At 40.0% G+C, this 11,758-nt stretch overlaps 1 protein-coding gene across 3 annotated transcripts in view; it reads right to left on the bottom strand.

Moving 5' to 3' along the window:
• Positions 1–11,758, bottom strand: part of LOC106522082 (neuronal-specific septin-3) — a 79,116-nt gene that overhangs the window by 44,707 nt on the left and 22,651 nt on the right. The window contains exon 1 of one of the 3 annotated variants that reach the window (XM_014014935.1): positions 5,061–5,386. The exons of the other annotated variants lie outside the window; for them this stretch is intronic. Coding sequence (XP_013870389.1) covers positions 5,061–5,115 — 55 coding nt within the window. The 5' untranslated portion in view covers positions 5,116–5,386. Of the gene's footprint in view, positions 1–5,060; positions 5,387–11,758 lie in introns of those variants that run through there. 3 annotated transcript variants of the gene reach the window in all.

Below are 11,758 nucleotides of genomic sequence, written 5' to 3'. Positions count from 1 at the left end.
TTTGTAAAGTGATATGATGCAGAGATGATGGGTTGCTCTTTTGTTGACAACTCTGAAACATTACGCAACACTGTGGTTACTATAGAAACCAGTAAATATAAAAAAGTACAAACATGAATTCAAAGCTAACATGTTAGACATACGTAGCTGAAGTCACTCCACTTTTCAGCAATGTATAATTATTTTTTCACAGCAAACTGATGTCAAGAGAGATTTTTTATCATGTTTCCTCATGCAACTAGTGTTTGAAAAATAAATGTCTCTGACATGACAAAGACAAATCTACCTGTCAACTCCGCTGTTTCATTTTTACCTGCATCATAAACCATCATGCTGTGGGACAGAAYGAAGCAGGAGTTTTCCGAATTGCTTAAATCGTTTGGTCATTATTTGTTGTCGTTTTTCTTTACGCACCTTTTCCTTTCTAGGTCGTGGGGAGCTGGTGTCTCCAGGGGTTATTGTGTGAACGGCAGAGTAAACCCTGGACAGGATGCTGRTCCATCACAGGACTACGTTAGAGGCTTACAAACCAAGAAAACCTGACCTGTCAGTTTTCTGCTCGGACATAAATTATTCTTACACTGCAGGAGCGAGRCACACTTTAAAATGGAGACTTGTTGATTCTCTTACTGTTTAAAGAGAAATGACCACAACTGATTACAAAATATATATAAAAATATGAGACTATCTAAAATTCAGTTWATCAGTCACAAAATACCATTSAACACCTTATMGATAAGAGAACCTRTATAGAAATGAAATTAACACAACAAAAGTAGTGAGAATTTGGGAAAAATTTGTGCGCCAGTTCTTAAAAAGCATCTGCTTCATGCATTAAAAAAACATCAAGGCTTTACGCTACAAAAAGACAAAAGTGTCAGATATTGATTGTCAGCTTGGTCAATRTAAACTCTAAAAGCTCCATCTGGTGGATTTGGTGACATATGGAGCCTAAATTACAGTCAACAAGCAATCAACCACCACATGATCATGACAAACATGTAAATACCTGCCAACATTTGCTGGYAGTAATGAAAAACACCTAACAWTTTAGCAAATGCTAGCAATACCAAGGGATCCTAGGAGGGTCCAGATGTAAACTCCCAGAAAWTTTAGAAAAATATACTCAAAACTATGCATTCTTCATTTTTAGGTCTTTAACTTTTCATTTAAAATGTTCCATTCCTCTATCTTTTGCTCGCAGCTGTATTTAGAYAAGTTGTCAAACATCTGAATGGTGAACTGCCACTACTAGTAGTGACAAACTGTATTGCAACTCAATTGAAAATGAATGACATCCTGCAGCCCTCACAGTACACAGTTGAGAAACAGATTTTCCTTTTGAGGCCCTCAAGGCAGCGACCGCGGCCCAACTGTGGGTCACAAACCAAGGGTTAAAAATCTTTGGCCTACATGACTGCGCAGTCACAAGAAGAACAGCACGGGCTAGCTTTAAAGCCCAACAAAGACTAGCTGTGTTTGTGGTGCAGAGTGACCTGTGGTGCTTCCCTGCAGCAACGCAGCAGTTGCGTCATTAGCAGGAAGCCCGACCCTGATGGCAGTTCTGGAAAGACCTCATCACGCTGATAAAGACCGAGACTCCTGAGAAGGATCACTTCCTCCCCCTCACAGTATGGCTACTACTCATTCCAGTCTTCAGTTAATAAAACCCAACACATCTGTTCTTTAGACAACGAATCCATTTCAATCAAGGTTACTTAATGAGACCGTTTCACTGCTGTCTAGTTTCTAGGGCAGCAACTTGAAAAAAAATGTGTTCTAAGTTTACACCATGATTCTTAAATGTACACACGTGGACAAAATTGTTGATGCCTATCATTTAATGGAAAAAACAACAACAGAATTGTCACAGAATTAACTAGAATATGACAAAAGTAATAATGAATAAAAATTATTTGAAAATGAACAAATAAAAGTCAGACGTTGCTTTTCAATGCTTCAACAGAATTAAAAATAAAAAGTCATGAAACAGTCCTGGGCAGAAATGGTGGTACCCTTAACTTAATATTTTGTTGCACAACCTTTTGAGGCAATCACTACAATCAAACAGTTCCTGTAACTGTCAATGAGACTTCTGCAGCTCTCAGCAGGTATTTTGGTCCACTCCTCATAAGCAAACTGCTCCAGTTGTCCCAGGTTTGAAAGGTGCCTTTTCCAGATGACATGTTTCAGCTCCTTCCAAAGATGCTCAATAGGTTTTAGGTCAAGGCTCATAGAAGGCCACTTCACAATAGTCCAATGTTTTCCTCTGCCATTCTTTGTTTTTAAGCTGTGTTTGGAGTCATTATCCTGTTGCAAGACCCATGACCTGTGACTGAGACCAAGCTTTCTGACACAGAGCAGCACATTTCTCTCTAGAATCCTTGATAGTCTTGAGATTTCATTTTACCCTGCACAGATTTAAGACACCCTGTGTCAGATGTAGCAAAGYAGTCCCAGAACATAACAGTATTATCCATCTCTTTGATTTGTCATCAATTTTCCTCCTGCAGCCACTTCCAGGGAGGTTGGCTACAGTCCCATGGAGCTTAAATTTCTGAATAATATGTGCAACTGTAGTTACAGGAACAACTGCTTGGAGATGGTCTTATAACCTTTACCTTTAACATGCTTGTCTTATAACCTTTACCTTTAACATACTTGTCTTATAACCTTTACCTTTAACATGCTTGTGTATCTTTCTAATCTCCTGAGACAACTCTTTCCTTGGCTTCCTCTGGTCCATGTTGAGTGTGGTACACACCATGTCACCAAACAGCACAGCGACTATCTGTAGCCCTATGCACAGGCCCACTGACTGACTACATGATTGTAGACACCTGTGATGCTACTTAGTGGCCTTTTACGAGTTTTGTTTTTTAAATTAGGTTGAAGCATGTTTGAAAAGCAATGTCTGACTTTCCTTTGTTTATTTTCACAGAATTTTTATTTATTATTACTTCTGTCAGATTCAAGTTATTTTTGTGACGATTGCGGGTTTTTCTTCCAGTGAACGAGGGGCACCAGCAATTTTGTCCACGTGTGTATTCGATCAACTCACGAGAAACTTTAGGAATGCCTAATTTGCAATAGACTGACAGTTTCTACATTATTTTTAGCATCTTTGTTCCTTACAACAGGGTTATGTTTTTAAAGCTACCGTATTTCTGACCACGCAGCACTTTTGAGCCACTCCTTGGGTGCCTACCCTGACATTTTTGCCAGAGAAATCCACTCCAGTGGAATTTCCTCTCACTGGACCAACAAGTGCCCCTAACGTGCTCAGAGATACAGAGATGGTGGGAAATTAACTTAAAGAAACAGACACAGTATAGCCTTGTTAGGGCTCCTGGAAATAGAAGCCATTACTGAACTACTTAACTGTATGTTTACATAATCTGATGATATAGATATGGTCCTGTGGAGCAGAAACATGATTAAGAGAAGGGGTTACTTTGAATAAAAACAAGTAGAAGAGGTTGAATAAAAGTAGGCGCGTTTGGGTTTTGATGTGCAGAAAGTTCAGCCGTTTGATCCAACTTTTTGTGCCATTTCTGGAGCTGAGGCCACGGATGAGTTCATCAACCTCATGGATGAGAAAATCCCCATCTTCTGTGTGCTTCAGCTTCTCGTTATCATCCTAAGCTGTGCTCTGCCGCATAAATCACACTGTTTTCAACAAAACTGACAGGGCAGATATGCGTATGGCTAGCAACTACCTCCCTGAAGAGGTGCTGCTTTAAGTATATGTTGAATGAGAGCTGTTTCTTTTTCTAGTGTTAAAAGAAACTAAAAAAGTGCAATAAAACAAAATAAGAAACCATCAAGGGTCCTTTAAATCCCACACAATCAAGCTTAATCGTGTAAAAAAAAATGATGCATTTGACTATGATCCACAGCTGCAACAATTTACACAACCACACCCCGTTTGTTGGGCTAATATGAATCGTCACAGCAGCTAAACATGTGATTATTCTGACCTACTTCGATAAGCTTCGGTAAACAAACACTCCAATTACTATTAGATCACACAACATTTGAAACGTTGGCATCCAAAGTGACAGTCTGCTATCCCTGTCCAAATGCTATTTTTAAATTTAATGATTCCCACAGGTTTGTCATGCTGTATAAATGCCATTCTTCCATGTCGATGACACACAGGTAGAATCATGCAACTCAGCCCAACCATGGAGCAACACTGACGAACCCATCGGTAGCCCGTTATTCTGGCGTTGCAAATAAAAGGAGTTTCTGACTTTATGGTCTCAGGCTAACTTCTTCACCCCTGGTACCTGTCTTTCCTAAACACTTATCTCTGTTGGCCTGAATGGAAGAGAGGCTTCCCCGTACATACCGCAGGGGGAAAAAAAAAACTGTTGACAGAGCAGCACTTCTGGACAAGTGCAGATGCGTTCCTAAGGTTTGTGAGAAACGGATGGCAAGACGGAGAGACAGGTGAGGGGAGAGGTGTCAAGCCTGTCAACCCCTCCGCCCTCCCCTCTGACATCCACCACCAGCCGAGGCGAGGGGGCTGACGGACGAGGCGTTGAGGGAGAAATGGTGGAAGCACAGCCAGAGGAGGTGGGAGGAGTGGGATGACAGAGGTGTTGGGGGGGGATCTGTGTAGATAAAAAAGAAGAGAAGATGGAAGAGGAGGGGGAAGGTGGTCCAGGTGTTCACCTCACAGCTGTACAGTCAGTTRCAAACCCTTCACTTTAATTTTATCTCTGAGCTCTAAAGCTATAAGCAACTCACTTTCACCCACCCCCCCCGAATGCTTTCAGTTTTAGTCTCATGCAACACATTACGAGCAAATATCACCTCCAGAACAAAAAGCAACCCTTTAAAGCACAATCTCCCTCTTTCCAAAACACCACACCTCACAGCAGATGTCAACAAACCCTGTACGCTCCATTTTTCCCCCCCAGATCTGCCTGGTTCCAGTCAGACATGTGGAAGCTTTCTGTATCGTCCTCATGGCAGGGTTAAAGAGAGCCCTGCTGCACGAAAAAAATGATGAGAAGTCAAGAAAAAGGCAATGAAGACAAAAGGAAACTGACCTTCAAAGTCTGATATGATCCCTTCCAAGTGAGCGTTGACAGTGGAATCAGACATTTTGGGGAGGAAAAGTCTGTGCGTCTGTGTGTTTGTGTGTTAAATATGAGAGAGAGAGGGAGCAGTGTTCCCTTTTCCCCAGCAAGGAAAAGTCCTCCACAGCCACAGTCTTGATTTTAAACAAATCCCAAATTAGGAGCCGGTGGTGAAGGAGAGAAAAAGGAGAGGTTGAAAAAAAAAAACACACACACACACCCAAGAGTGGAGCAGCTTGATCACTCCCTGCCTTTCTAAAAGCAGGAACTTATTTTTCTCTTCTCTTCCTTCTCAACTTCCAGAGCTTGGAATGAGCCAGCAGTGACACCCCACCTCCCTCTCTCTCCCTCCCTCTCTCTCTCCAGCCTTCCCTCCCCCTTTTTCTCCCTCCCTTTTTTCTTTGCAGCCCTCCTCTTTCAGACTTCTTTCTAATAAAACACATTTTCTACCATCATTCGCAAGCAAACACACTTCCTGTAAGCGGGGTCACATGACTCAAACACATTGCTCCCGGCGTGTGTTTTAAGCCTGTCGAATGAGTCGACGGGGCAGAGAAGAGCTTCTTGGAACAGAWCTTTACACAAAGACACTCCAGAGTAGAGCCAGAATCAAACAGTGGACTAAATATGGTCATAAACAGGATCAGACATTCTCMGTTAACTCCAGAGTTAGACATCAACAAATAAGTGGCCTGACGACTTAATGACCCCATTAATGAGTGTCTGTGTGGGGGGGCAGAGGGGGAGGGGCAGACAGGGGTGCTGGTCAGTGTGTACAGAGAGGTGGGAGTTGGTCTGTATCTGTGWTTGTGTGTTTGTCAATGGATGTATGTCAAGAATGTGCTGGGATTGTTTACAGCTCTCACAGTTAGTTCACTCAGTGTTTGGTCAAACTCGTGACGCACAATTACGTCTGACTTTTAAAAAAAGTCTTTGCTGTAATATTCTTCATTTAGTTTTAACCCCTCCGTTCTTGAGGCGTAGAGATCTAAGCAAGTAGCAGCTATTCAGCCATTACATGCCCCAGGTAACATAAAAATGTAAGCAGATATGAACTTCGCACATTAAGTAAGGAAATTTGTGTTTGTTGGATTGTTTATTTGTAACAATACTTTCTTGGCGATGGATCTTATAGCAGTCACATGATTGGCAGCACCTGGGGGTACCAGAAGTTCCAAACAAGACTCAACAGCAACAGCAAGATAACCTGTTTGGCACAAGATTTGTTCATGTGCGCAACCCACAGACTCAGCTCTACTGCTCATCCCACAAATGCATGTTCCTTACAAATGTGGCACCATTTAAAAGGGAAATTTACAGGTTTCCCAACACTATAAGAAATAATAATAAGAAATAATCTACTAAACACAAATTACTAGGTTTACATTATTATAATGGAACAATTACACAATATGACAAAACACCATGACAAGAAAACAATACAAAAGAAAACAAGAAGGCTGTGCAATATATCACAAAATTGTTATCACACTATCGGCTTGGACTGTAATAAAAAAATATATTTTTCAAGAACCACATATTTGCATTCTGCATGCTAGCATTTTTATTCCAATGTCATTCTTTCATCTTAATCTGGTTTGCATGATGGCTAAAGAGATTGTTTTACATAATGAAACAATAAGAAAAAAAAATATGATAAGAAAACACATGATCCTCTATGAACAGCAGGTGATGATCAGGGCACCAACGATCTATTGTTAGGCTGATGGTCCTCGTTTGCACGTGAACAGACAGTGTTGATTCATTGTTAAACCTGTTTGTCCACCATGTGGAGGCAGTGCTTACAAAGCTGACTTTACCTGAAACGCCCCAGACTGAAGAAGTCTCGAAACGTTTCATTAAAGAAGAACCCGTCTAGAGGATCTACTTTTTTTTTCCCTAGCTGAATTACTGAGATGCATCAGGACAAAACAATACGATACGACATCCTGTAGTATAGCACAAAACAACACAAGACACCATTCTACAATATAATACAACACAGTATAACAATATATTATATCTGTTAAGAACTCTATGACAATGGTCTGTGTAATGCCTGTAGCATTGAATTAGAGACCTCACCACTTAGATCACTGCCTGGCTCTGCAGCCAAAGGAAAATAATTCTTTGGGAGCCCTTTGTGGATCCTGAGAAGCTCAGAACTCTGAGTGTTTCCAACCCTGTGTTCTTCATCTGAGAGGTGCAAAGGTTTAAATAAGGCTTAGTGTTTTTTGGGAGAGCTGAGGTTCCCGCGCAAGGATTCTTTATCCATCCCTGCTCACCATAACCATAATCATTACTTAAAATAATTGTTTATAGTAAAAAACAAACAAACAAACAAACAAAAATAATAATATAGAAACATCGCTAAAGGCCTCTAAGACATTCGTTAGTTTCTGCATGACTGAAACACTCACTGCCACTTACGTTTCCTCCGGAACTGAAGTTACCGTCTGTTGATTTAAGCTTGTTTACCAATCATAAATGCACAAAGTGCACAAACACACACAGACAGCTCACTCAGTTTATGTGCTCAAGCATTAGATCCGAGATTATTTTTACTCCACATTTCACTGCCACTGAACCATGCAAAGAATGCAAACCATTAAAAAAACTTATCGTCAGTGAGCACATCTGGTTAACACAGATATCACAGAAACACAGGATCCTACGACTGGACACAGATTTGGGTAATTTTAATTTCTTTGAACTTAATCTGTGTTTAGAGGTCGACTTACCCATCGATCTCATTCTGATTAAACATATCTAAAAAAGCTCCTGAACTTCTTTTTATTTGTGACACTGTATGAACCTCACAATGTGTCACTTGCTCCAGCAGAGGTCAGCGTTGTGCTAAAATGTCCAACCTGTTGCAACGGCAACAATGAGAGAATTACTACGTCCTGTAATATCATCTGGGAAACGATGGAGATGAAGACACGAGGAGAATCCTGTCACACCCTGAACCCACACAACACATCCTGACTAGCACATGCTTGGCAGATTCTTTCCCACAAACGCCACACACTCAGGCAATAAATACTGTGTGTGCACAACAGATGCATGCAAATCTATAAACAAGCATGCACACTGAAAGCAGCACCAACACTTTTGCTGAATCACAAGCTATCTCTGTGAGATCTCATCTTGCTGACACAAAGCAGCCACTGAACTCATTATTAACCAGTTACAGCTCTTAACATCACTTCTGATCTGAATACGATTCAAAACTGAGCTCTGAAAACCGAGCGAGCCCACTCATGACAAACTAAAGTTTGCCCACACAAAGATAAAAACAGATGCACGCACATGCACAGTGATGTACTTCCTGGATGTCCCTGCAAGCCCCAGCACGCCCAGCGAGCACTAATTCAATCTGCTGGAACAACTGTCACTTTGGAAGAACAGAAACGTTTTCACCAAGTCATTCACATCGAAGCATTCATGCACCTAATTCAAATTCTAAATGACTAAAAGTCTTATTTGCAGTTTTATCTCAAGGCAAACTTTCTTCCAGCATCATTTGTAGTAAATAGATTGTCTTCATTACGCAAAAGACATGAGGGGGCAGTAATTTTAGCTTGTTTTACCGTACTATAACATACTGAAATATGCAGCTGCCGGTGTCGAGTTGCACGGCAGCAAACAGATGAAGAGGGACACAGACAGCCGCCTGCTGCTTAAAGAAAACCCGGAGCGCCACCATCCTAAAGTGGCTCTTCACACACAGTGAAAAATGAGAACAGCCCAGACGGAAAAGACGATACAGTAACTTCTATAAACAGATGCCAGGCCAGTGTGGCAGTTGTTTTAGGCTGATGCCAGGGCGRCAAATCGTGCATGTCAGCAGTTCTTGTCAAGAGGAACAAACATGAAGGTTCAGTCAGGGCAGTTGGGCAAATATTTTGCAGACTACAGATGCAAAAATAAAATGATTGAAATATGCAAACTTCTTTGGGCAAAATTAATATCAAGTGAGCTAAAAGGTTTATCGAAAGGGTTCACTGCAAAAAATGTCCACCTAACCAAGTTTTAAAATCTTATATCCAGCTAAAAGGTCTTTTTGATCTTGTTTTGAGACTGATTTACTAAACAAGAACAGAATGTGTAAGAATATTTGTCTTGTTCGTCTGAAAATTTGACTCAAATTAAGTCAAAAAATTTCTGCTAATGGAGTAAGATTTTTTTACTTGGTAAGATTCTTGAAATACTTGATTTGACTCATTTTTTTCTTATTTCAAGAATCTTACCAAGTAAAATTTTCTTCATCCATTAGCAGAAATTTTTAACTTAATTTGAGTCAAATTTTCAGACTAACAAGACAAATAATCTTACACATTCTGAAAACAAGGTTATTATTCTTACACAATCAGTTCTTGTTTAGTAAATCNCCATTAGCAGAAATTTTTGACTTAATTTGAGTCAAATTTTCAGACTAACAAGACAAATAATCTTACACATTCTGAAAACAAGATTATTATTCTTACACAATCAGTTCTTGTTTAGTAAATCAGTCTCAAAACAAGATCAAAAAGATGTTTTGGCTGGATACAAGATTTTAAAACTTGGTAAGATAAGATGGACAGTTTTTGCAGTGTTGTCACTAAAAGGGATCGTTCATGTCAATGTAAAGGAGAGGTTTCATGCAAAACAAGGTCATAGACGTCCAGCTTATCAATTTTGTAAATCCATGGTTCTGCAGGTTCGTTGTCTTCATCCTCCTCTGGCTCTGGCTCCAACAAGGCAGTGAGGCTGCATGGACAATTCTTCTGTTGTCGACAGAATTTAATCAATTTGTAAATAAAAAGTTTCTTTGCAGCTAAATTATTATGTCACTGCTATCAAACTACAAAAATCGCCAAATGGMGTGGAGGGGATGGGGTGTGAAGCGCCTCATTTGCATTTAAAGAGACAGCCTCAAAAYRAGTTGCTCWCAGATGCACCTCAGTTAAGAAAGCGAGGCTTMTGGAGTTAMAATAAGGAGGGATTTAGTCCAAAGCATTACAGTTCCACTTTATACAGGCCCCAACTCAATTATTTAAATATGAAAATGAAATATTTAAAAGCATGTCTCCTCTAATATAGGGATTTGTGCAAAAGTAATGAACAGTCATAATCTTACCTGTTGCTGATAGCTTTTTGAMCAACTTTGAGGAAAAATGGTTCARTTCTGRCCAGAGTGATGAGCTAACAGCTAGTCTGAATAAGGCCAAGGCCAAAGGGGAATGCTTCCATCTTAAAACAACTCGAATCACAAAAMGTATAAAAGAATTCCTGCAAAGATWTTGATAGTCATCAGTTTCATATTAAACACGTGTTCTGGGTGAAACTGTTGYGATGCTTCTTTTTGAAAATGTCACAGAATGCACCATAGCTACAGTAAGCGGCTGATGTCGCTAGTTGAGCTTCGTATTTATTTAGTATTTTTATTTATCAATGGCACTGCAGCAGACACAGAGCACAGCTGATAATCTGCACAAAGATCATAGCAATTAGCTAATTCACAACTAATGTTCCTGGCTGGGCTTTTCAAAGATAAACAAATAAAACATAAGCAACATAACAAACACAAACTGAGCAATAAAAAAATKCATTTAATCAACAAGACAGAAAAAATTACACAAACAGTGCATTCAGACAATCCATAATATCCAGCTAACTCTGTGAAAACAAGTATGTATTATGAAATTGAAGGTTATTATATATATATAAAATAAATTATATTAGCTGTCATAAATTGGTTTAGGATGGTTGCAGTTTCCTTTGGCCTCATTCAGACTACCCATTAGCTTGTCAATAAGGTTGGAAATAAATTATTTATTCCAACTGAGGTTGTACRAAAAGCTATCTACAGCAGGTAAGATATTGATTGTTCACAATCTTCCAACTTTAAGAGATGTGAACTATCACCTTAACATTGTTTCGTGAATATCTCCTATTTCAAACTGATCTGTTTTCTTTCTCAACGATCAATGCTACTTTCAACACAAGCTTTCCCAGAGGAAACTCCAGCTTCCTGCTGAGTTCATCCACAAACAACAAAAGTCTTGTTGTTGGCCTCGAAGGGGACAGCTCACGCATGAGTCAGGCTTTACTACAAGTTCCATCTGTTTGGAGGTAAAATCTGGTGAGAAATTGTTTGTGTGTGCGCTCATTTGCTGGTGCAGTTATATTTTGGGGTTGTACTCCTATAATGAGCAGCTGTACATCGCTTAGAGCCTCACAGGGAATAAAAAACAAAAGGAAAAGGGGTGGGGGGGTGGGAAAAGGTGTGCCAGCTGTCTCCCCGGGCTCAAAAGAAAAATAAGATTTATTTAAAGAGAGTGGGAATTGTGATGTGTCACAGAAATGCTGTGGTTTAACAACAAAATAATAATAAGAAGAAGAAGGATAAAAAAACTGCAGGGAGGAAGATGTGCCTGCTGTGGGAGAAATGCTGAACGCAGATCAACTAATGAAAGAAGCAGTCCCCTCATAGGAGAAATCTCTGAGTACAGAACAGATTTCAGCTAAAACACGGGACTGGATTCCAGAGAAATTGCCTCAGAATGGATTTCTGATGGGCTGATGTGTCTCCAAACAAAGGAAAATACAGTTACAGATACTGTATGGGGATAATTTGTTGGTCAGCCCTTTTAGTTTTTCACAGTAATCCCCCCCCACCC

Source organism: Austrofundulus limnaeus, unplaced genomic scaffold (assembly GCF_001266775.1).
Source record: "Austrofundulus limnaeus strain Quisiro unplaced genomic scaffold, Austrofundulus_limnaeus-1.0 Scaffold120, whole genome shotgun sequence".
Lineage (NCBI taxonomy): Eukaryota > Metazoa > Chordata > Actinopteri > Cyprinodontiformes > Rivulidae > Austrofundulus > Austrofundulus limnaeus.
Note: the sequence above shows the minus strand (reverse complement) of the source record. Positions and strands in the feature narration are given on the sequence as shown.